The sequence below is a fragment of the Cyprinus carpio genome, chromosome A25 (assembly GCF_018340385.1).
Source record: "Cyprinus carpio isolate SPL01 chromosome A25, ASM1834038v1, whole genome shotgun sequence".
NCBI lineage: Eukaryota > Metazoa > Chordata > Actinopteri > Cypriniformes > Cyprinidae > Cyprinus > Cyprinus carpio.
The window spans coordinates 10,587,817-10,614,485 of NC_056596.1; the positions used below are offsets into that span (position 1 = coordinate 10,587,817).

Consider the following 26,669-nt stretch of genomic DNA (forward strand, 5'->3'; position numbering starts at 1 on the left):
ATTTTAATTAGACTCAACTCTAAACTCTTATTATTTCTAAAACACAAAGATATGACAGAAATAGTACGAGTAGTACTCATAGTCCCTCGTATTTTGATGACTACATATCCCATAATCCACCAGACCGGAAGCGTGCGACTACAACGCGTCAGCGTCCGTCTCTCCCGAGTCCTCTACATTTCTGTCCGTAATTTCATTAAACGCTCATTGTAAAAGGAGATTATTTATTTGAAAACTGCAGAAACCACAATGTGCCGTTTAAAATAGCATTTCAAGGTAGGTAGACAAACAAAATAAAAGTAAAATAGCAAGCCAGACGGTTAGCAGTGGCTAACAGTAACCATAGACAACTGAGTATTCACAGACAAATTGTGAGAAAATACTCTTTAAAAGCTGTTTACAGTCAAAATAGGTCTACGTCCTAGCTTATATGTGCTTAAACATTTCGCATATTTTGACAGTTGATGTAGCTACTGCTCACAAATGTATATTATTGTGCATCTCACCTTGATTTTTAAAAAAAATCATGAATCGCAGCCTAAATGCATGAGGAAGATAACAGCCAGCTGCTGTGACGATGAGGAGGCTGAACAGAAAAAAAGCCCTGAACTTTGTGAAGGAGATGGATGCTTTTCCCAAGGTTCCTGAGAGTTATGTGGAGACAACAGCCAGTGGAGGAACTGGTGAGATCAGCTGAGATTTCAATATCCTCCTGAGAACCATAACAAAAATGTTTTGTGATTTTTAGTTTTATTTCTTGTCATTACATTGGCTGGAGCATAAGAAACAAATGTAGATATTTTATTCTATGTCCTTTTTAGAGGATGCCAGGACTAATTATTATTTATTCAAAAAATAAATAGACATGAAAAATAACATGTTTATTTTTTACATTCATTAACCAGTCGTTGTACAAAGATGATTCTCAACTATGTTATGAAAGATATAACAGAATGATTTGATATACTACTGTACTTTATCGAATATGTGTGTAAAATGTCCATAAGTTGGTGTTCCCATTCTATACAATGTACATATTAATGTGTTCTTGGGGAAAACCATAATGAAAAAAATAAGTGTTATAATGGGAGTAATAACTTGGCAACATTTTCATGAGAATATTTCATAGGAATATTGATCTATAATTTCTTTCCCTATTGACTTGTTGTGTTTCGCCAAAATGCCTGATTAACATGATGTTTGTCCTGGTGTCCTCTACACAAGCTAGTGTCAAAATAATGCCTTGTTTCATAACAAACAGTCCTATTCTGATTTGAAACCCCATAACATTTTTCATTTTTGGTCTGAGAGAAATTCACTAAAATATAATGTCCTTCACAGAGGACAAAAGTCTTTGCCAGTCCCAGGAGGATATATATATATATATATATATATATATATATATATATTCAATTGATGTACTAAAATAACTAAAACAGAGGTAAATAAATACTATATAGATATACATAGAGGAAAATATAAATTGAAAACAAAATCTCAGTCATACTAAAATAACACCATACAAATAACTCTCACACACGTATAGCTATAGATAATATTGCACATTTTCCTTTCTGACTCTTCTCAAATATTACAGCTGTGGTACCGAATCGAAAAACTGAATTAAGTTTTTTTCTTCCTCAGTGTCTGTGTTGGCCTTCACAGCCATGGCACTCTTGGCCTTCTTTGAGTTCTTTGTATATCGAGACACATGGATGAAGTACGAGTATGAAGTGGATAAAGATTTTACTAGGTGACTCTTTACTGTTGTCATAATGTAAAAGTAAATTGTATTTTGTTATTACATATAAAATGATTTGATGTGCAATAAAAACTAAAAAATAAATTTATTCTTTCATCTTGCAGCAAACTACGAATTAATATTGACATCACAGTTGCCATGAGGTGCCAATGTAAGTACTGACTCTGACTCTAGCAATGTGTTGCAATGTGTTGTATGAACAGTAGCACGGAATTGTCAATTTTTTTTTTTGTTTAGTTGTTGGAGCAGATGTGTTAGATTTAGCCGAGACGATGGTGGCATCTGATGGCCTTCAGTATGAACCCGTGAGTAGCTGAATGTTACTTATTTGCCAGAATCTTGTTAAAGTGATGCCATAACGCATTTTACAACTCTTCTGCAGGTTATTTTTGAACTTTCTCCTCAGCAGAGGCTCTGGCACAGGTGATTAGGATTATAATGATCATACTTTCTTAATTATTATTATCATTAATAATATTTAAAGAAAAATCCTAATTGTCATGGTATGGCGTGCATCAGGACACTTCTGCTCATTCAGAACCATCTGCGTGAGGAACATTCACTCCAGGATGTTTTGTTTAGGAACATCATGAAAGGTGCCCCCACTGCTCTCCCGCCCAGGTACACCACACCTGTACAGGAACAGATTACACCAAATGTCAAATAGAAACCGTGCAAATAAAGCAGACATTTCTAATGGAGGATGTCGTTTTCCATTCACTCTGTAGGGAAGATGATCCCACTCAGCCTCTAAACGCCTGTCGGATACACGGACACCTCTATGTCAATAAAGTAGCAGGGAATTTCCACATCACTGTTGGCAAGTATGTCTCCTTTAATCATGTTCTTTGCATCCAGTTATATCCTAACTCCAGTCAAAGTTGTTTTTAAGTACTGCAGGCCTACTTTTAGAGTTCAAATGTGTGTCAGTTGGGATATCTTCTCTGAATTTTCTTATTTCATGTTGATTTCAGGGCCATCCCACACCCTCGAGGTCATGCTCATCTAGCAGCTCTGGTCAGCCATGAGAGTAAGCTGAAGAGCTTCTTCAAACATAGCTTAGCTTGTTCATAGCAATGTTCTAGTAGCATAAAGTGCTTTGATTCTATAGATATTATCTGAATGACTCATTCTATGCAAAACGTATCTAGTGCTTTTGAATCCAGACGAGAAGACAACATCTGTTCTACTAAAAAAAGCAAATGGTTCCTTAAATATTTTGTCCAACAGGTCAGTTTGCTAATAAGGACTGTTTTATGTTTCAGCATACAACTTCTCTCACCGGATAGACCACCTGTCTTTTGGAGAGGAAATCCCAGGCATATTAAATCCACTGGATGGCACAGAAAAAGTGTCTGCGGATCGTAAGTTATCAAAACATTTATCAGTATTTAAAGAATTAAGTGTGTGTGTTTTAAGCATTTTATAATTCAAATAAAATTTTCTCACACACACAAAGAATTAAGTGTGGTTTGATAAAATTTTATATTTCACACAATATTTTAAAATTTTCTCACACACACAATATTTAAAGAATTTTTGTGTTTCTCCAATTCAGTTTATATATAAATAGATATATATATATAATACAATATTATATAATATATATATATATATATATATATATATATATATATATATATATATGTGTGTGTGTGTATATATGTGTGTATAAAACAAAATATTAACATAATTAAGTGTATATGTTAAGATAATTAAAATTATACAGTTATACAAGTCTGAAAGTATTTTTCTAATTCAATTATTTATCTTAAAAAAATTATATTATCAGCATAAATATATATTCATGCTGGTAATACAATTTAAATGTACAAATATATAAATAATACATTGAAATTATAATATTTAAATAAAGTTTTTCTAATTCTATATCATCTTTTCCCCTTACAAATTATATTACATCAGCGTAAAAATAAATAAATAATAATAATTGTGAAAAGTTATTTCTAATGAGGCTGACTTAAAAAAATGTCTTCCTTTGTTGTCTGCTAGATAATCAAATGTTCCAGTACTTTATTACCATTGTGCCCACAAAACTGCAGACGTACAAGGTGTCAGCGGACACACACCAGTATTCTGTCACTGAGCGGGTACAGACAGCTTTAAATATATATTCATAACCATCTGTTGTTCTAGTTCTATTTTACAAAGTTTTCTCTGTCTAAAGTACATTGTGGGTTCATTACTGCTCAAGGATGATCACTAAAGTCCCCTTTTGGATCCTCTTTCCTTTAGGAGCGAGTGATAAACCACGCAGCGGGGAGTCATGGGGTTTCTGGGATCTTTATGAAGTATGACATCAGCTCGCTGATGGTGAAGGTGACTGAGCAGCACATGCCCTTTTGGCAGTTCCTCGTGCGGCTCTGTGGCATCATAGGAGGCATTTTCTCAACAACAGGTAAAGGAGAATATATTTACTAACAAAAATGAATTTGAAACGATTCAATGATTGTGATTTGTTTCTGCAGGCATGCTGCACGGTCTGGTTGGCTTCTGCGTAGATGTGGTCTGCTGTCGTTTTAAACTGGGGGTTTATAAACCGAAGAGTGTAAGTAGGAGTTGTTGTTTTTTTTCTGTGCTTCATTTTGGAATTTTTTTAAACTGAGCACTGAACCTCTTGTTGTCTTTTGTCATTAGATGAGTGTTTTTGATGGCCATGTGAACAGCCTGACACCTCTTCTTTCTGAGAACGCTGAGCACTAGCTGGGCTCTCCTCCTTTACAACATTTAAAGCTCTTTTCAGTCACAACTGTAAGTTTCAGGATTCTGTTAATACACTGTAAAGATCTGTAAGCACTGACACAATAACTGTTACACAGGTATAAATTCATAAATGAGTAGATTGTACCTCCCCAGAAAATCTGGTTTGGTGAATTTAAATAAGAGGACAGCTTTTTTAAAAAAAGTGCAGTTGTTATAGAAAAGGGTTCTTGTAAAAAGCTTTTCAGTAATTATTATTACACTCATGAAGAGAAATTTAAATTTTTAATTGTCTTTGCTTGGATGAATACTCCCTTTTAAAAAGTGCAGGTCTAAATCTAAATATCGGACAATTTAGGTTTAGTTAAAGTGAATTTAATACAACCATAAAAGATGAAGTAGCATCAGGAATCTTTCAGACACGACCCATCATGACAGTATTAGGATCCAGTTGGAATCTTTGGTGTGATTTGTCTCCAACCAGATCCAAGATCTCCACCTCAGGAAGATATGATTATTTAGCATCCATGTGCATTTAAAAAAAAAAATCATATATTATTGATAAATGACACCCAAGGGTCCATTATAATGCAATCATGATTGTATTTGGTTGAAGTGTTAATTCATTTAAGCATATTGAGCATTCTTTCTGATGTAAATCATTTCACATTACATGTATTTTCTCGTGCCAAAACCTTTTCTAGTTCCATTAAGGTCCCTATAATTGTTAAAACAAGGAAATTTTTTAATGTTTTAAAAGTCTGGAGACAAATTACAGTCCTGTATCCTGTAGGTGTATTTTGCTCAATTTGTGAATTTTAACATGATGCTCTCCAGGTTCTGATGTTTTATTTGCCTATTATTTAGTGTGTATCCTGAGAGTCCAAAGAAAATGTGTTTTGTATGCACCTGCACACCTGTGAGATGTTTTTAAGCATCACCATGTGTCCATTCTTGTCTCCTGAGCAGCAAAATAAAATCTTGATTCCATATTTGACAGCTTGTCCTCAGACACTGTTAACTCTTACATTAGACGCCGGTTGAAGTACCAATCACTAAAAATCTTGATTTAAAAAAAAAATATATATATATATTTTTATTAAAATGAATAAATATACAATCTATTCTTACATGTCATTGAACATTCTCATTTGTTCTTAGTTGTTGCTGTCTTACTCAAAGGACTCTAGAAAGTGCAAGTGTGCAAATGAATCAGCTGGTTTACAAAACAAATCCGAAATCTCCTTTGTTCAGGCATCAACCAACAGAATAATAAACCCATACAAATCATAACTAGATTTTCATTCCCTGAAGAAAAGCAGAGCTTGCAATATTAAAAAGAAACAAAAGTAAAAAGAAAGAATGCATCAAAAAACAATTTACTCACCCTCATGTTATCCCAAACCCGAGCTATTTGGCCATCATTATTATTATTTTTGTTGTCCTTTTTGAAGGTTGAAAACTGGCATTGGCTGTAACTGAATGGAAAAGAGTGACCAAGACATTCTTCAAAATATCACCTTTTGTGCTCCACAGAAGAAAAACAGGCAGGATTGCAGTGACATGAGGATGACTAAATTATGAAGTATCTCTTTAAATATTTGGTAAAATGATGTTTGCTAGCACTAAACTTTGTGACTTCAGGTTTAAATTATTTGGAAAAAAAAATCTCTCGCACAAGTTCTAGAGCCTCATCATCCGCATCATGCTTCTCGGAAGCTCCTGAAACATCAGAAGGAGGCTTCAGATGGCAGGCTGGTTTTGTGCTGCTACTTTCTTCCATGCAGTTTCCATATGGCACAGTCTCCTGCTCTGCAATGTTTGAAACATGTGTTCTGTCCTGCACGTCCGAGTCTGAAGTGTCTTCATCTGTCTCCGGAATGATCCTTAGCTCCTCTGGGGCTTGCATTCCATCTTTAGCACATGCCTACGATTCATGACAAAACATTAGTCTGTATCATATAGAATAAATATCGGTTTAAAAAGACGGCAAGTGATTTATTACAATGGAAATTAATCTACCTCATCATCCTTCAAAAGGCGGAGTGCCGTTTCCACGAGCTCCTGCTCGTTCATCAAGTACGTGACACTGTGAACGACATCGTAAGGCATTAACATGTTTTTTTTCCATAAATAAATCCAATGCGTTAACGTTTTTAATAAATGATAGTTCTTAAAGGAGTATCTACCTTTTGAGCTGCTTCTTCGCTATCCTTTTTGTGGTTTCACCACGCGTTTTCTTCTTCACCGCTTCATTGTCTTTGTTTCTTTGAACGTCAGACTTCACCATCCAGGGAGGAAGGTTTCTATGCTTTTCAGACATTATTATGCAGTTTTGGGTTCGTTTGATTCTGAATATTCCATAAAGAATGTTGTTTTGAACCTCTTCATTGAATGTTTTTCACATATTGAATGTAGTGTTTGCGCCACCTTGTGGTCTGGAGACTGGTCTAAAAGACTAAATAATTAATTAAACTACCTTTTTGTGTGTGACAACTTGCCCCAACATGAAATGAAAATATCTATCTATCTATCTATCTATCTATCTATCTATCTATCTATCTATCTATCTATCTATCTATCTATCTATCTATCTATCTATCTATCTATCTATCTATCACAATGTATACACATTCCGAGAACCAGACAGTGTATAATGAGAGCTATAAAATGAACTTTAGACCTTGTCAAGAGTTTATTTAACAGTATATCAGAATATCATACAGGTAAACAAGATTTTAGCAAAATTTATTATATCCGTACTGTTGCATTTCATAAAAATATTTGATCACTTAGTCTTTGAAACTATCAATAATACATTAAACCATATTTATAGGAGTACAGCTGTACAAGGTAAATACACATCTAACACTAGACAGTAATATTGATCTGAATGGGCCCCGGCTTGTGCCATCTTTCACAGATTCAATATTTTCCTCAATAATATAAAATGTTTTTTTTTTTTTTCTTTGACTTATTTTCACAGCAGGCAGGATACAGCTTGAAACAGTAAAAGCTATGAGCTGTGCAATAAATGCATCCACATTTTCCTTCACCGTTTCTCGCTGTCTGTCTCTCCATGTAAACAGCAGTTTAATCTAGCACACTGCACCCAATGATGGCAATCAATGGAGACTACAAATATTATGTGCTAGCTACAAAACCCTCAGGGAGATATGAACAGGGAGCATTTTATTGTGGCACACATTACTAATATACATTGTTGCAACTGCAAAAAAAAAAAAAAAGATTTTTTAATTTGATTTTTCTTGGTTTCCAGCAAAAATACCTAACTGTTTTTGTTATTTAAAGCATAATTATCCCAAATTAATTTAGTGAGGTTTATGCTTAAAACAAGGATAAGTAAAATTATTGAAGATACGTGTGTAAAAATAAATAAATAAATAAAGTACCCAAAATGTATCCTCAGGTCATCCAAGATGAAGATGTGTTTGCTTCTTTATCAGAATTGGAGAAATGTAGCATTACATCACTTGCTCACAAATGTATCCTCTGCAGTGAATGGGTGCCATCAGAATGAGAGTCCAAACAGCTGATAAAAACATCACAATAATCCACACGACTCCAAATCTGTTTCCATGAAGAGCTCCCCTACATCTTGGATGACCTTAGAGTGAGTAAAGTTTTAGCAAACTTTCATATTTGGCTGAACTATTGCTTTAGATTTATGTATTTTAAAACACAAATTTCTATTAAACTGGATTTAGGAATCTCACAATGGTGTATACATTATGAATTATGAATGCTTGTGAAATAAAGTAAATGTATTAAAAATAATAAGCATAATAATTGATTAAATAAAATATTTAAGTTTATGTTTTAAACAATACATTTTGGTAAATGACAAAGCAACTACATTTATTTAGGCAAAATACTTAGCAAAGTTTAGCATATTAAATAAATCAAATTTAATATGTATAATTTTAAATATTACTTTTGCTAAGAAATGTTTGATGTGTTTTTTAGACTATTTAATTGCTTGCTCTAAAAAATGAACCTTGTTTTAAAATGTTTAATTTTTACAGGAAAACAAGAAAATACTGTAACACTTTTTTTTTTGCAGTTAAGAAGTAGGAATGTGATAAGCTTGTAGTGATATGCAACTTTTCAATGCGGCTCCTGGCGTAGTTTCAGGATATTCTGTGGTTCTCAAAAATCTGGAATTACATTCCACATAACTTAAGAACAATTGAATTGGCACAGTTATCAGCCTGTGATCAGAATGACAGGTGCAGAGCAGCATAAGACTATTTCACAATTAAATGAATACAAAAAAAGAGGCAAAACAATGCATGGCATCAAACCCTCTCCACACTGTGAGATTCAGTCACTGTAAATGTTTCTGTTGATCACTATCAGCGTATGAAATCACTGTCTCTTCCATCTAATGAAAAGGTTAGAATGACAGAGGTTCGCATTAAAACATTGTTTGCCGCAACAAACACCAAATCTTGCTATACTGTCACCTTATTGTCTCATCCTGCTGTCCACATGTGCCAGATCAGATGTTTGATCTTAATACACTGTTTTCACTAAAGAAACTATTTCACAACATCAGAAAAAAATTGGCAAAGTTTGTCCCCATTCAATCAAAGGTGAAAACAAAAGCTCAGCTCTTAAGATATTTCTATTTTTATGTAAAATGCATATTTCATACTGCTCTTTGTCCGGCCAGTAAGGCACTCTGCCCCATACAACTGGGTCCCACCCTTTCATGCTAGAGAGACCCTGATCATGCCCCCATCATTTAAAAACATCCTTTTTCCTCGTCTTTGCTCCCAGGTGAACCTGAACCGTGTCTTAACCAAGCGTGACATGAAAAAACATCAAGCAATAAAGCAAAGTGACCAGAATATAAAGTTCTGGCCGATACAAAAGCTGATAATTATTTTCATGTTATGGGCGATAACCGATAAATGGTCAATATTAAAAATTCCACATAATTTTTTCTAGATAAATAAAAATAAAACACTAAAAAAACAATAGTTTTAAATGCTACAAGTGAATCTGGGCATCCCAGCATCATAATGTTCATTGTTCATGTTCATCAATTAAAACGCAAAATTAAATATCCAATATTGACCAATAACCAGTATGATACCAAAATATCACGCTCATCTTGAAAACGAATCTGCATTAAGAAAGTAAACAGAGTAAATTTTTGGACTTTTTGCCCTAACAAGCTGCAATTGTAACAAGTGGCAGAAAATTTTGCCAATTTTCTAGGTAGACCCACCCAGAATTACATCTTATTAGTCCAAAAACCATATTTGTGTATGTAGCCCCGCCCACAGTTACATCTTATTGGTCCAAAATCCACATTGCTCTGTACTTATATCAAATAAGTTCTTAGTGGGTGTTATTTTGCCTGTTCATGTTCGGAGAGAACAGGCAAAATATTTCATGTCGCACTTGGTTAGGACACGCTGAAAGACTACATGTCTGCTGGTCTCAGACCAAACTGTCCTGAAAAACCATCTTCCATGAACTACAGAGCCATCAGAGACATGAGAATGAAGCTTGTGAGGTGTAAGATGGCACCCCAAATCCACAGTGGTGGCACACAGTACAGGGCCAATGAGGACAGAATGATGTACTGAGGCTTCGAAAACATCCTCGGTCCTTCTTCGATTCAGTTCCGAACATTTGGCTAGGTGTGGAATTCATCGACTGAACCATACTAATGTAACATATTGTCTTGGGATCTAAAGGGGTACGTCCATGCGGCAGATTTGGCGATTGATATGCATTTACCTCCCGTAATTCAGGCCGAAGGGGTCGGCGTGATACTTACCCTTGTATCTCCATCATGGCGGTCTCCCTTTATATTTACTGTCAGTGTTTCACAATGTCTATGGTGAGTTTTTTCCCATCAGACATATAACGAAACGCAATACTGATACGTTGAAGTTCTCAACTCAACAAGTTAGTGTGTTTCTTCGGAAATCTCGTTTCATGCTACACATATATTTGCGATATTTGACCCCCGGTATCGCTAGGGGATTGGTATGAACGTCTTGAAATTATACAAAAAATAAACAACCTCTACATGATAAACCAATAAAGTGAGCTCGGGTCCACCGGATGGAAGAACGAGGCGTTGAATGTCCGGCTCGTTCCCCTGCGAGAAGTTTCCGCTCTGGATCCAGAATTAAAGATCGAGAGGGCGAGCCACACGTCTTTGGCTGCCATTCATCTGGATCATCCGGAAAAAAATGAAAAACAAACTTGGATTAAAGACGATATGAAAAGCATGTTGGATGCGACAATCCATTTGAGGTTGATGTGTCTCCATCTGTTCTTTATATTTTCTTTTATGATCCATCTCCTCTGTTTTTTAGGCTGTTCAAAGCACAGCTCTTACAGGTGGACCTGCCACCCTTCGTTCTGCGGGCGAAGCCCCACAAAACTGACCACGAGGGGCGCCGTGATTGGTCCAGACTGTCACAGAATGCCACTGAAAGTCCAGGGTTTGAGGCTGGATGAGATGACGGGTGACGGCGAAGGGCGAGTGTCACACTAGCGGGGTGAGACTACTTCCGACAAGGCAGGGGCGGCTGGAGAGACAGCACTCCGGGAGGCGGCACTGTCTACCAGGAAACACAAAGAACCTGTGAATCAGCGTTACACCGGACTGCACAGCAAGGTTACTGCCAATGCACACAACACAATCACACAGTGCTGGGGAGACTTCAACTTTACAGTAACACTTCTACTAACAAGCTAGACTGTGGTAAAAGGTAACATAATTATAATCTTGCTTATCTGTTATTTTGGGAAATCTGATTCATTTTAGTGAACTGGTTCATTTGGACAGTTTATGTAAATGAACTACTTAAAAAAATTATTCACAAGTCACTGTGATGAATACAGTATTTCCTAAAGTACTACATTGTTTATCCATCTATCTATCTATCTATCTATCTATCTATCTATCTATCTATCTATCTATCTATCTATCTATCTATCTATCTATAATCTGACAATATCTATCTATCTATAATCTATCTATCTATCTATCTATCTATCTATCTATCTATCTATCTATCATCCATCCATCTATCTATCTATCTATCTATCTATCCATCTATCTATCGATCCATCCATCCATACTCTAGCTCTATCTCTATCTATCTATCTATCTATCTATCATCTGACATCTATATCATCTGATCTATCTATCTATCTATCTATCTATCAGCTATCTATCTATCTATCTATCTATAATCTATCTATCTATCTATCTATCTATCTATCTATCTATCTATCTATCTATCGATCTATCTATCTATCTATCTACTATCTATCTATCTATCTTTAATCTATCTATCTATCTATCTATCTATCTATCTATCTATCTATCTATCTATCTATCTATCTATCTATCTATATGTTTCAGTGCTACTAGTGATATTAATGTACAATGAATGTAAATTCATCTGTTCAAGTTTAATAAACCTTAACTGACCATTTGTTTCACCTCCATATTTTTTCTGTATTTTTGGCTAATTTCCACAAGATTGTTTTTAAACATCAACGCACAGATCTTCCATATAATTTAATTAGAAAAGATCACAAATGAAGGATGGCAGCAGTAATTTTCAGTTTTAGGGCAGGACTTAGTGAATTATCAATTGAGTTTTGTCAGATAAATACTGCTCTGTTTACCAAAAAAGAAATAAATCTTAAAGCAATATATTTAACAATTTTGCGCCTTAAATAGCTCAATGTAGTTAGCTACTTTTTGTTAGTAACGAGTTTAAGTATTTTACAACTCGGATCAGTTTCAATTTAGCTTCCCAACACTGTCTTGTGCACATGCACACAGTGATACATAACCACACACAAACACACTGCGACCAATCACAGTCTAGTTAAAAGATGATCAGACATGCATCGTATGCTGGCGTGCCAAAGCAAATGGAAACAGAAGGAAATCTACAGATACAAAAGAAAATGTAAAGCAGAGAGACGTGCAGGATGCCACGAACCGTGTCTTTAGAGTGTCCCATTATGAAGAAATAGGGTGAGGCTAGAGTGTCGCTTTTCATGCACATGGTAAGGTTGGTAGGTACCATTCCTACAGGACAGGAAGTAAAAGACTGAACTATTGCTTTGCAGATTAGAGTTAGAAAAACCATAGAAGATGATAGGGGGGTGGTGTAGGGGGGGAGTTAAGTGAAAGGTTGTTAGAGGTTTCTTGACTTTTTGTGAGTTGATTGGAGTTTTTTGTTGGTTTTGTTTGTTATAGTGGGCTTTTAAGCTTTTAACAGAAAGCTTTCAGCTTGAATAAAACCGTCAAGACCACGCTATCCCGCTTGAGCTATTGTTCCCCTGTGCACTCCAATAAGCACATTTACGAGCATTTGCTCCATTATTTCAACCAAAATCAGCAGGTTTTAGTTTTAAAACATGATTATCGATTCTATGTTAGTCTGCAACAAAACATTATATTTCTTTTAAACTAAAAAACTTTTTAAAGATTAAAATAGTGTTTTTTTGGCTTTGTGTGTTGTGATACCCACCATATTCCGGCACCTGTCCCGTGCCCCTTTTCAACAGCAGGCGTACTCGCCGACCGCCGGCCTTGATGAGCTCGATGGCACAAGCGTGACTCATGTCTCTCGTACTCTCACCGTTAATTTCAATAATCTGATCTCCAACCTATGCACACAGGCGAAAATAGGAAAATAGTCAAAAAAATTTTTTTTTATCTTAAAGGTGTTTATTTTATGATAATTGACCAGAGTCAAGCTTTCCATAGAGTCCTGGAATAAATGCAAAGACACTACTGTTCAAAAGTTTAGGTTTGCTCACCATGGTTGCATTTATTTGATCAAAAATACAAAAAAGATATAGAATAGATTTTTGTAACATTATAAATGTCTTTACTGTTACTTTTGATCAATTTAATGCATCCTTGTTGAATAAAAAATTATACTGACCCCAAACTTCTGAATGGCAGTACTGTACATACTGTACTGAGTCAATTGTACTTTCACATAAAAAAAAATAAAAAACTGCATTTTTACACAGGGTGAAACATTCAAAATAGATTCGAACAGTTTGAGTGTGAGACTCTCATTTTTATTAAAGTGCAATTATCAAAAGTCTTTTCCATCTAACAGTTTAAAGAGTTTTCTCACCCTCATTCTGCCGTTGCGGATCGCAGGTCCGTCCTCCGCCAGTCTCAGCACAAACAGGTCCATCTTGTATTCCCGTCCTCCCCGAATACTAAAGCCAAATCCCTTCACACTTTTCTCCAGTTCTACAGTGAAGTAGTCATAGTCCTGGAAAAATAAATGTAAATGAAAATAGATTAAAAAAAATCTGAAGTGTGGCACACAGCTTTTCAAGACAACCCCCACATTTGACTTTTATTCAGCTTTTATCTTCAGTTTAAATGTAGTATTAATATTTAATATTAATTTATATTCATGTACTTAACACCAAAAATCATTTTATTTATTTATTTATTTTTATTCATTTTTATTCAGTGTACAGAAACATATTGTGCTATAACAGGTGATTTCATTGCACTCCTGATGGTGATTTTATTGATTTTCCAGCTGCACTGTACTGTAATTGTATCAAACTCTGGATGTCAAGTAATTGTTTGTGTAATAAAATGCGCAGTTTGACCTGTGGTCTGTAATCGGCGATGGAGTGCTGTCTGTAGTCTATGAGAGCGGGTGGGTGTCTGTACTCCATGGTGGGCGGCTGTCTGTAGTCTGCTACAGGAGGATGTCTGTAGTCCACCGGAGGCTGTCTGTAGTCCGTATATGCAGCTTGGCAGATATCAGGCTTAACATCCTGCCTGGCTTTAACCTCTGACCTGTAGGTACCAACAAGATCAAACTAAGCAATCCTGTCCCACAATTCAACACGCTAAATAACTTCAGCTACACATTTCCCACAAAATTCAAGTTTAAACCACCTAAACTCTCTGTGAATGTTGGTTTAAATACTATTACATCCGATGTACAATAAAAACAACACATGTTGTTCACTCAGTGTCTAACAATGACCTTTTTTTCCCTCTCTGACCATGTGACCCGGGTTTTGTTCATAGGCCATGTTTATCAAGTCTCAGTTCCCATCTTTCACAATGCATAAATCAGAGCAGTCTTGAGCCATCCCTGGGAAAAAAATAAAAAAAGTGCAAACCCTGCCTGAGAGGAGAAGCATGCATTATTGAGGAGATAAATAATTTATCATGAAGTGTTAAGTGATGTTACTCGGGCTGGTGTGAGAGAAAGACAGCAGACGCTCGAAGCATGACGTGAGACTGCCCAAGGCAGTTTAGTTGAGCCCAAAGACTACCTGACATAAGGCTATAAAACAGACATGGACACATGGAACAACAAAGGAATAAAAAGAAGGGATTTAGATGGGTCAGGAAGCATGTCAAGAACAAGCCTGACTCATATTTCACCCCAAAAGTCAAAAGGAAAAACATGAAATTATATATTAGAATTTATTAATTTAAAAAATACTATATACTATATATATTTTATATTTCACATTGAACCATGTTTTTTTTTGTACCAATGAAAAATGACTTGCATTGACATTAATGGCAATTAAGCAAACGTTCTTAAAAAAATATTATTACCATGATGAAAAACAAAATTATATATTATTTGAATTGTAAACTACATATACCTCATGGCATTACGTTGATTTTACTGTATTCTTTTAAATCAATGTATTTCAGTAATTCTTATTGTAATACACGATGATTTACTTATTAGAGAAATTTCAAAAAATTCAAAAGCATCCAGATAAAATACAGTTATGATTATTTTGGGGAAAATGTTCTTAATGGTGATAAAAAAAAATAATGCTATAATGCAAAACCAAAGAAAAATCTTAATGGTATAAAAATGTAATTTTCTTTATACAATATGAATATAATGTGCTTAAGTGTAATAAAAATTATGTCATGATGCAAAAAAGACAGAAAGAACAATAGATAGAACGAGAGAACGATATATATATATATATATATATATATATAGATAGATATATAGATATATAGATATATAGATAGATAGATAGATAGTTAGATAGATAGATAGATAGATAGATATTGTCAGATAATAGATAGATAGATAAATAGATAGTACCTGATGTCATGAAGGTACAGCTGTGGTGGGACTGGCACTGATCCGATGGAGGTGGGCTGAACTCCCGGTATGCCCGGATCCACAACAGGAGCAGCCTGAGTCACCGCTGAGCCTGACTGCATGGCTTCCAGGCCGGCCTGACTCACAGGTAGACTGCTCTGAGTCACTGGGGGGCTGCTGTGTGGAGCTCCAGGGCCCGGCTCCATCAGCAGGGGGCTGGGCTGTGTGGTGGCCGGGCTGGGGTGGGGCGCTGGAGGGCTGGGATGAGACACGGTCGGGCTCTGCTGGGCTGCTGGGCTGGACTGAGTCTGAGGGCTGTGCTTCTGGGCCACCATGGGACTCTGCTTCTCTGATGTAGGGGCCGAATGAGCACCGTTTACATCTAGGGCACAAAATGATTGTGCTTACAAAGGAAGAAGACAGAAATCTTTCTTTATTGTTAAATATTCTTCTCATACCTTCTTCTGGGATGATGTGCAAGGTGACAGTGAGTCCCGCGTCTTTGATCAGCTTGACGATGTCAGCGTGAGGCATGTTGATAATTGACTGACAGTTGACGGCCATAATACGATCACCAACTTTCAGCTTCCCACAGCGATCAGCCGGACTGCCCTCGATGATGCGGCCGATCTTATGTGGCACAGCTAGAAAACATAGGAAGGTAAATATCATGAGAACTGCATGTAAAATATTTTGATCATATTTCAGTAAATAAACAAAAAATACAGTAAGAAATTTAATATTTCCCTCCAATATAAAATAACATACATTTTACTTTTCTACCCCCCCCATTATATTAATAAAATAAATATTAAATATTAATATTAATAAAATGAAACATATTTTTATTAATACCATCATAATACATGTATTTGATGTTTATGATTTATATATGTTAGTATTATAAATATTCTCAATAGTAATCTTAAACTGGTACTAAAATAGGCTTAATTTGCTATAATACATATTTTATTAATATTACTACTATAAAATTATTTTATATTTAGAATTTATATTATAAATATTCTTAATGGTATTACGAATGGTACTAAAATAAGCTTCATTTTTGTTGAAATAAGAATTTTGAGTTGAAAGTGGTGTCGAATAGATTTATTTATTTATTTTTACATGTTTTGTGAGATTTACCCAAGTGTGGATAAGATGAAATGGCTTCCTTCCTCTGAAAGGAAATGGCTTTCAAAGCTTAAACTATCTTCTTACACAAAAATAAGGGACCTGATCCCATACTTTAAATATATGTGCACTACAAAACTTATAAATAAACATGTCTTATTAAACATGTCCCTTTAATAGATCACCATGTGTAAAACTGCATTAGTGCTCACCAGAGCATCAGATGAAGCGCTATGTGGAGGCAGGACTTACTTATTGTGTTTGTGGTCTCTGGGCGGTTGAGGGAGCTGATGATGACGAAGCCAAAGCCTTCGCTTTCCTTACGGTGGATAACTACATCAGTGGTGGGGGGCAGGTTGACCGGACACACTGCATGCCCCCGAGGAGAACTGCTTTGATTGGCTGCTGCACCGTTTTCCTCACATGGCTGGCCTGCAGGTGGCAGCAAACACAATCTCAGTCAATGCAAACACCAGACCACAGCAATGTGACTCCAGAGATAATTCCCACCAATTACTGCCGTTTTATATTTTTGATCATGTAAATCCCAAAATATGATATAATTGTCAGAAAGATCTGTTTTATTTTTAATCAAACAGCTTTTTGAACCTTTAGATGAAAAAAAAATTTAATCTAAAAAAAAAAAAATCATGTTTTATGTTATGTGTCATATTTAATACATCAGGCTTTAATGACTTAAATAGTCTGATATAGTGAAAATATGGAGCTCACGCCTAAGGAGGAAAAAAAAAAACACCTCAATTTTGCAAAAATATGCAATCTCGTGCAGTTGCTGATATTTATATGGCCAAAGGCAAGATTAAATAAGATATGTTTTAGTTTAAATACATTTTTATAACAGTATGTATTGAATAAATTGAATGTATATATATGTTTTTTTTCTATTCTCCCAAAAATGTCTTAGTAAGATTATATTCAAATGTTTAGTTTTGCATATAATGCAAAAACCTAAATTGCAATGCAATACAAATATGATTAATAGATGTACAACATTCCTCAAATGTGCAGCATATTTGACACATGATTTTTCTAATTAAAAATCTTGTGTAAAAAGTTGAGTAAATGTTCATCTTGAAATATTAATGATGACATGAAAGGTACTTTGTAAAAATCAGTAAAGATTTCACAGCAAGAAAACACATACAAAGACTTGAAGGGGGACATTTTTACAATCCCACTAAAAGGCCTTTTCTTGCTAAAAAGGTACAAACTATCAATCAGACGACAGAAGGCATGTAGTAGATTGTGTACAACAGGGTTTCAGAAAAGTTTCGATCATGTTGATAATTCAACAGGCCTTAGAAATGAGTGCATCAAATATGATACACAGGGCTTTCTAGGGTTAAAGAAAAACAAAAAAACTTTTTACTCATCCTAAATACCTATATAATGGAACTTGTTGTTTTTTAAACCCTGACAGTGTAGTTACTGACTGGATTTGAGGAGAGGATTGTTGCTTTAGTTGGTTTGTTGTCACTGGAGGGTTTTGCTCACCCTGCTGCAACAGAACTCTCCTCCTTACTGTCAGGGTGACCTGTCCGTTTCGTGCCGCCGCGTGCATGAGGTCGATGACGTAGCGGTGTGGTCTCCCCGCCACGGGCATCCTGTCAACCGAGACCAGCTCATCTCCTGGACGCAGTCTGCCGTCGCGCTCCGCAGGACTGTTCTCTATGATTGCTCCGATCACAATCTGTGAAGAAAAATCAGTCATCACGTTAATGTGAACTGACATGCACCTCTCATAATAATACTGTCACTAGTTCTACATGTTCAAACAGCAATTTTTTTGACTAGTTGATTGGATACATATCTAGCCTGACAGAAAGTTGCTCTACTGCTGGTATTTATTTAAGAAATGTAATTAAAATACCACAGATTACCAAAGACAACTAGCTAAGAAATCCAAAAAAAAATGTTGTCTGCAGAGAATGTGTAAAATGAACCAGCTCACTGTTAAAAACATGTAAAGTGGTGGTAAATGGTATATTGTTACATGTTCTGTACCATGGTATGGAACATGCTCAGTGTTATTGTTAACCCTAACTATTATGAAGAAGAAAATAAGCAGTAAAAATAAATAAATAAATAAATAAATAACCAATACAAATTAAAAAGTGCAGTGCAAAAGAATTAAATATATTTTTCTCAACCCTGACTTGACTTCAAATGTATTGTCAAATGAATAAATAAATATAAAACCAAAGCAATCTAATTTTTAAAAAGTAGCTGTTTGATTGACATGTAAAACAACCAATCATAATGTTTTGTCTCTCATTACGGGCAGATGGAACAATTTGTGATGGAAAGGGATGAAAGCTACACTGAACTGAAATAAAACTAAAAGGTGAATCAAATAAAAAGATTATGGACTGGGCATTATAATAAAAATATTATGGTATGAGTAATTTTAATTTGACTGTAACATCTCATAATAGTTAGTTAACCCCACACATTGTGTATGTGTATATATACACACACACACAGTATTATAATGTACTAATATATATATCACTTATATATATATCATGTAGCAATGTGTATTTATCAACTTTATTTTTAATTTTTTTTTATGGACACTAATTTATCTAATAAAATAATGTAATCAGACACATCATAAGTCTGACATACGAGCAAAAACAGCCTGTACGTATGGTGTCAGTAAGCTTTTTTCCTTTTTTTTTTAAAGAAATAAATATTTTTATTCAGAAAGGAGGCATTAAATTGATTAAAAGTGACAGTAAAGACATTTATAATGTTACAAAAAAATATATTTAAAATAAATGCTGGTTTTTTAACCTTTTATTCATCAAGTAATCCTGGAAAAAGTTTTTTTTTCACAAAAACATTAAGACAAAAAGTTATAATATAATATTATATAATATTATAAAAACAAAAAGCATAATATTATAGTTATTTACTGGAGTAATAACCGCTGAAAATTCACCTTTGCATCACAGGAATAAATGACATTATAAAATGTATAATAATGTTTGACAATATTACTGTTTTTTCACTATGTTTTTGATCAAATAAATGTAGCTTTGGTGTTCATTTCATAAGAAACCTATTTCAATAACATAAAAAAAACTTTTGAACGGTAGTCTATGTCACTCATCATCATAAAGCCCAGCTCTGATAATTAATACCAAAATTTTCTAAACTATAATAACCACTATACTCGTGTTATTATAGCACATGCCCAAAAAACATGGATTTGCTATTGTAATGTTGTATAAGTAGCTAAAGGAAGATTTTTTTCAGGAAATGATTGTTTCCATCTGCTGCTCGTGGAGCTGTACAGATATGGACCAGTATCTGTTTATCCTGCCCCATACGAGCCTTGTCACGGGCCTCCGGACTCACAGCCTGCACCGCCTCGTCTCCACCCAGGATCCTAAAGCCGAAGCCAGTCTTCTCACGCAGCAGGTGCACTTCCACTTCCTGATACTCCACACCTGAGGAACAAGATTCACAGTTTAGATCACACACACCAAACTCAAGCTTGATTTAATTCATGGTGCTTCCTTGGTTAGGGATATTTAATCACCTAGCAACCACACAGCAACATCTCCTCTATGATCCTATAAAATGAAAGAACTGATCATGTTTGACATGAAATCAAAGAGCAGGACTTCTTCAGGAATATCAAACCATTCCTAAACCTGAACACAAGCTGAACGCCAAACGTTCTGTAGGTCACCTGACAAACGGGAGTGCTGAACCTTCTGATGTAGTGGAGAATGAGAGTATAGTGGTTACATAAATTAACTATTTAAATGTGAGCAGCCACATATGTGCTGTGCGACGTAAAGAAAGGGATAGCAGCACATTCCTCTACTTGCCTGTAGAGTCTGTCAGCGTCCGAGGAGGGACTGGCTCTGTGTGAATTAGACATGAGAGCTTCAAACAATACTTTGTACTATCAACTGGCTTCATGCTTTATTTAGGCTCATATGCGGAGGAGTCACAAGGAACCTGTCAAGAATTTTAGAGGCTCATATTTCACCTCGAATTTAAAAGAAAGAAATTATTATTAGATTGAAGAAAACGAGGCCTATTTTTTTCTGGTTGGGATATTATTTTCATGAAAACGAAGCACATTTTTCTTCCCAATTGGTATTAATATAATGTGAAAAATATTATTTAAACTGTATTAAGATTTTTTTTTTTTTTTTTTTTTTTACTTCCATGACTTTTCCATGACCAGTCTGGTTGTTGTTTGTGATAACTGGATGACTTTTGTAAAAATCAATTCGCTAATTAGTCACTTTGTGAAAATTAATACCTGATTTGTAAGATTAAGATTTAAGATTATTAATTTCCATCAATTTCCAGCTCTTTAAGAAGTTTTATTTTCAGCTTTTCCATGACTGTGAAAACCCAGTGATAATAGTATTACAGTATTATTTTTTTCATTTTTTTACTTTGATACAGTAATTAATTATTAAATACCAGTAATTAGAATTTATTTACATGAATGCATTAATGAGGATATGGGGAAAAATGCATTATACATGGCCATTCCTGCAGATAAAAACTGGTACACACACACACACACACACACACACACACACACACACACACACACACACACACACACACACACACACACACACACACACACACACAGAAAATGACCGAAATCTCTGACTTACGTCTGCTTTCATAAATGGCACGTGACTTCTCATAGAGGTCATAGGGGTCAGGTTTGCCCAGGTGGAAGCCCTCAGTGTCCGGAACAGAGGAGCGATGGAGCGGCTGGCCGGGATGTGGAGCACCATGGGGGAGCAAAGCAGCCGACAAGCTGGTCTGGGGGCTTCCTTGAGGATCCCACTGTATGGACAACACAGATACAGACTGTTTTGAGTGGCTCATATGAATACATGCACCAAAAAGAAGTGCAAATCTCTCACGTAGATCCTTTAAAAGTTCAAGAGCAGAACATCATAAAGGTGACCCCTGTCATTACTCTTGTCCTCTTTCTGCAAGCAGAGAGTTTAGCAGTCCAGTCGCTCTCTGGAGGCTCAGCAGGATAGAGAAATTAAGCCCTCAGTGAGGACCTAAAGTGTGAAGCAAAGTATCTGTGCTACAGTCATGCGCCCCAGGGGCTAATGGATCCTATTTCCTGTGAGCTGTTCATTTCACCTGCAGCTCTCTGCTTAACCTGCCAATTCCATACCGAGCATCGAGTCCAGCCGAACTGGGCGGCTTCCTGAAAATGATGTATCTCACACCGGGATGAAAGTGAACTCACATGAAATTAGATATCACGGCCAGTTCTAGAGATACCTAAATGTGCTAAATTAAATGATGAATTACTTTACAAGGTTTCAGAGAAACTTAACCTGAGATGTATAGTCCATTTAGTTTCACAAACAGCATTTTTGGATCTGCAATGCAATTAAGACATGTAAAACTAAGATTATACAAGTGGACTAAAAACACTGTGGCGCATTCGTGATAGTGACAAGCGCAGACTGGATATTCTGCTAAATATCTTGCTGGAATACTTGATTTTGATTGGCCAAACATAAATGGACAATCATGCCGATAAATATTTTTTTTTAATGATAGCGAAACGGTTAACTGTTGAATTTTTTTATTATAAAATTAAGAAAAAAACATTTTATAATTTTTTTTTATTCATTAGATAAATTATGTAATTATTAAAAATTATATATATTTTGTCACCAGGATTATTATAGTTAACTAAAACGAAAATTAAAAACAAAAGTTAATTCAAATAAAATAAATGTTTGCTGAATGCTGAAATAGAATAAAATAGAAAAAAAAAACTTTATATTTTAGCCATTTGCAAAGGCAACATTTCTCATTTTAATTTACATAAACCTGTTGGACTAAAATAACTAAAACTGGTGGAAAAATTACAAAAACACTACTACAAAATTACCAAAACTTTAACTAAAATTAAAATGAAAACAGAAAATATAAAAGTAAATAAAACTAAAATAGTATCTCATTGATACTGAAATAACACTGTTTGAAATATTTATGGCTAATAAACTGTACTCGCCATAATTCTGGCCCATTCTGAAGGGGTTTGTGTCATGCTGATGTGGTTTATTTAGTAAAATAAATAGTCAGTGAAAAAAACTAATCTCATAGGTTTGGAGTGACATGAGGGTGAGCAAATAATGACAGAATTTTCATTTTTGTGTGAACCCTCTCTTTAATATTTAAAACTTAAAAACAAATCTCTGTTTCTGAAAATGGATTAATTTTAAGTTGGCCAGAGCTATAAATTACACAGCAGGATGATTCTCGGGGACCGAGGAGGAGGAATATCAATTGAGTATCACCTGCATAATCTTTGCTGGGAATAATTTATCTTTATGATAAACACATTCTAGCGTGCTCCACCTTCGCAAACACACATATTAAAGAGGCACACTTTGCTGTCAGTTAAAGCTTTTTGTTTGCTAATGCAGGAGAACAAGAGGCATACTGATTATGCACGCCACCCATGGCGACTGCGTTAATGCATCTGTCACCCGGGACATTTCAATGTCGGGTTTCATCAGAGTGTTATCCAGCGCGGTGCTGAACACGTGCGGAGACTGAAAACTCGTGGCTGTGGTTTGTCTTTAACAGAGATTGGAGATTGATGCTGCAATCGCTCTGAGCTGCCGAAGGATTTCAGCCATCAGACACTGGTCCAAGATCACAGCAGCTAGCCAGATGTGTGCAGGTGGTCAAATCCTCTTACTTTACATAAAAAAAACATGATTCGGTTATTTCTCCAGCAAACGCTGATGCAGAATCACAACTGTCAAAATTCCATCAGGTAATATATTTCATATATTTCAATAATTTGTATTAAATACTACTACCAAAACACATAATATGCATCTTTACACTTTGTAATATGAACACCCAGTTAGTATCTGTAAAAAAAAACAAAAAAAAAAAACAACAAAAAAAAACTCTATTTGATTGATTCATTTAAAAGAACAGACTCGGGCTACACTGTTTGCACTATATGTGTTTCAGTCACTATAGAGAATGATTCATTAGAATCATTAGTTCAAGAATCAGTTTGATTCACTACAAAGAACCGACTCAGAGTCATTTGTTTGGAAACTGGACAACTCTGGTTCTGCTGTGTGTGTTTCATTTATTTAAAAAAAGTCTGGTTTGGGGCTGGACCTTCATGCTTACATTTTTCTAAAAATATCATATGTTTCGATAAAAATCACATCATACAAATACATATGAAAATGGCACCTTGAAAAATAGTTATGTTGGCTCAGAAGAGTCATTTGTACAGATATGCCACGACTCAGGATGCGCTGTAAGTGTTTGGTTCATTATGGCAATTTGTAACTATTTTACGCTTGGCAAATGGGTTGGTAAATTCATATGATCACATAATACAGATTCATACGAAATCGCCACCTTGTAAAATATCTACATGTTTTCATAAGATCAGCTTGGATTTTCATTAGTTGTTTTTTTAGTTCTGGTCTGCTTTGTTTGATTTGGTTGTGTAGGTGATGTCCAAGTATTTTATGAAGTTACAGCAGGTTTCAAGGTCCATTTAATAACATGCAAAAACAAACAGTTTGAGAAAGCAAATATTTCGAATGATTTACCTGTTTTGTGGGATCCCAGGGTGTGTAGAGGCCTGACAGGGAAAGAAAGAGAGAATGATTAATATCATTAAATCTAAGAAGTAAAATAACCTGCTTTTCATTATAGTCACATAATATTCATCTAATTTTCTCTTCACTTTGCTGTCCTGTAGGCGGTTGAGTGAGGAAAGTTTATTGCATTTATTTGCAAGGTAATTACATCATTAGCTTTGAGTAGATGCCAAACTCATCCTAAATAAAGAAGGCTTAAATTGAACCTGCCAAAGTATTTAGTACCAAAAAGGAGACAGCAGACACTAAACTAGATTTTTGCAACTTCCAGTCAGTCCTGAATGATTCTGAAATAAGAATGACCAGTGACACTTTTAGCATATGTGTTGAATCTATATCACTGTAGCTACTGAATCACTCAGCATCACTGGCCTCTTTCGTATCAGAAAAATATCTGGAGTAAAATATCTAAGTATTAGTATTAAGATAATCAGAAATTAGAAGAAAAAAAACTGAGGATTATGATCACTTACAAGAACAATAAATGGAAATTCACATTTTTACGATTATTATAACAGCACAATTTAAATGTGACTCAAGCTTGAGGTTTTATATCTGTACAGTACAGAAATAATTTTCTTAGTATTTCTGTCATAATAATTTTTATTATTAATATTTTTGACTACAGTAAATACATCAGAAAACCCATTACAGCAAGATACTTTATTTACAGACAAACTGTATACTTTTTTGAGATAAACATTAGATATTAAGATTATTTTTCCGACTTCCACTGGCATAATTTTGTTGTTTTTCTTGTTTTATTAAAAACAAAATTCAAAATACATTTTCTGAAAACATTTTGAAAAAAAAAAAAAAATTTACTAATTAAAATAAAAATAAGAACTGATTAAGAATATTGTGTTTATATTAGTAATATTGTAAAAATTACATCTATGGAATATAATTGTAAATATAAAACTTTTTTTCTCAAATAAAAACTAATGAAAAATATTATGGGTAGAAACTGCTTTGTATGGCTACATCCTCACATTTCACTTTTTACAATATGCAAACAACTACCACAATATTGTTTTACACTTAGCTCCCTATATAATAAAATGCATAATGTGCATTCGTGATATGACTGTCTGTGATGTGAAGAAGGCTGTTTAAGATTTATCTGCAATGTGATTAAACCGTGGCCAGAAGTGCTGTGAGAATAATGAGTTATGACTTTTCATTTCTTAGTCTCAGACCTGTTTCTTTCAATTGCACAGACTATAATATGAGTCTTTCTGCTTGTGTGTGCATACAAATGTGCATGCACGTGTGTGGCCTGTACATCTGGGTATGTGTATGTGAGTATTTGTAGGGGAGCAAGGCATTTTTATGCCTACTTAAACTAACAGGATTACATCAAATGCTATATGACCAGGACACGACTTGGAAGTGAAGGGCTAAACATAAAGCCTCAGGCAAATATGCACAGTCGTGCCACTCCATAAGTCCTCTTCCTCCCCCGATGCATCATTATAGATGCCATATGGAAACAAAAAGCAGAGAACTTTGATCAATTTGCATGCAACGCTTCAAGGATTTGTCCTCTTGTTTCTTGATTGCCGTAATCAGACTTATGAAACAACCTTCAAAAAAGTCAAACTTAGAGGTGAATGCCATTTTCTGTCAACGGCCTCATGCATCCTTGGGTTTCATTCATGTCATGCGTCTCTCTCAGAGAAGTTTGAAAGGTGTGTTAGATGGAATTAGGAGGGATTCGGGGTGACTGTCAGCCCCCGAGTTCTCTGAGACCCAGATGGAATAGAGCCAAGAGGATGTAATAGTCATCACTGCTGAAATGCCACGGCCCTGGTGATATTTCCGACAGTACAAGGAGTTATCACCTCACACCTGCCTGTCCAGTCCTACCGGAGATGTCAATAATCCTCATAAAAGAAGTGCAGAGAGGAAGATGGACAGTGGGGGGGGGGGGGGGGGGGGGGGGGGGGGGGGGGGGGGGGGGGGGGGGGGGGGGGGGGGGGGGGGGGGGAAAAGTGCAGAGAGGAAGATGGACAGTGGATTTGTGCTCTGACTGCTGCACTAATAAGGTAGAGAAATGCTGGAAGAATTAGAAATGGGACAATTCTGGTTTCTTAATGATTCTTTTAGTACTCTGAGCAAATTCATTTCTTATTGCATTTACCTCCCTCGGCAGTCTGTTGCCAAATGAGATCATTTCTGATTCCAACAGAAATAAATGTAGAGAAATTATTGCAA

The 26,669-nt window shown here is 35.3% G+C and overlaps 3 protein-coding genes across 10 annotated transcripts in view; 1 reads left to right on the forward strand and 2 right to left on the reverse strand.

Moving 5' to 3' along the window:
* Positions 1–120: 120 nt before the first annotated feature.
* LOC109050628 (endoplasmic reticulum-Golgi intermediate compartment protein 2-like) lies at positions 121–5,480 on the forward strand. The gene is made up of 14 exons (XM_019068193.2): positions 121–276; positions 538–683; positions 1,645–1,753; positions 1,867–1,913; positions 2,000–2,067; positions 2,145–2,185; positions 2,282–2,383; positions 2,491–2,586; positions 2,737–2,792; positions 3,028–3,126; positions 3,776–3,873; positions 4,019–4,181; positions 4,252–4,331; positions 4,421–5,480. The coding sequence occupies exons 2-14, from the start codon at positions 578–580 to the stop codon at positions 4,484–4,486; spliced, it is 1,131 nt and encodes a 376-aa protein (XP_018923738.2). The 5' UTR covers positions 121–276; positions 538–577; the 3' UTR covers positions 4,487–5,480.
* A 145-nt stretch (positions 5,481–5,625) lies between these two features.
* Positions 5,626–6,904, reverse strand: si:ch211-127m7.2. Its single transcript, XM_042715440.1, has 3 exons — positions 6,673–6,904; positions 6,506–6,572; positions 5,626–6,410 (listed from the first exon to the last, which is right to left on the reverse strand). Exons 1-3 carry the CDS (start codon positions 6,804–6,806, stop codon positions 6,135–6,137), a joined length of 477 nt encoding a protein of 158 aa, XP_042571374.1. The 5' UTR covers positions 6,807–6,904; the 3' UTR covers positions 5,626–6,134.
* Positions 6,905–7,989: 1,085 nt separating this feature from the next.
* magi2b (membrane associated guanylate kinase, WW and PDZ domain containing 2b) overlaps positions 7,990–26,669 on the reverse strand; it is an 81,058-nt gene continuing 62,378 nt past the window's right edge. For 3 of the 8 annotated variants that reach the window (XM_042715446.1, XM_042715441.1, XM_042715447.1), the window contains 13 exons: positions 24,402–24,433; positions 21,444–21,621; positions 20,631–20,666; positions 20,128–20,243; positions 18,283–18,478; positions 17,020–17,199; positions 16,092–16,277; positions 15,634–16,015; positions 14,147–14,339; positions 13,651–13,794; positions 13,030–13,168; positions 12,496–12,584; positions 7,990–11,094 (listed from right to left, as the gene is read on the reverse strand). In XM_042715446.1, the coding sequence (XP_042571380.1) occupies positions 11,038–11,094; positions 12,496–12,584; positions 13,030–13,168; positions 13,651–13,794; positions 14,147–14,339; positions 15,634–16,015; positions 16,092–16,277; positions 17,020–17,199; positions 18,283–18,478; positions 20,128–20,243; positions 20,631–20,666; positions 21,444–21,621; positions 24,402–24,433 (1,928 nt within the window). In that variant the 3' untranslated portion in view covers positions 7,990–11,037. The remainder of the gene's footprint in view (positions 11,095–12,495; positions 12,585–13,029; positions 13,169–13,650; positions 13,795–14,146; positions 14,340–15,633; positions 16,016–16,091; positions 16,278–17,019; positions 17,200–18,282; positions 18,479–20,127; positions 20,244–20,630; positions 20,667–21,443; positions 21,622–24,401; positions 24,434–26,669) is intronic. The other 5 variants (XM_042715442.1, XM_042715445.1, XM_042715444.1 and 2 more) reach the window with 5 other exon arrangements.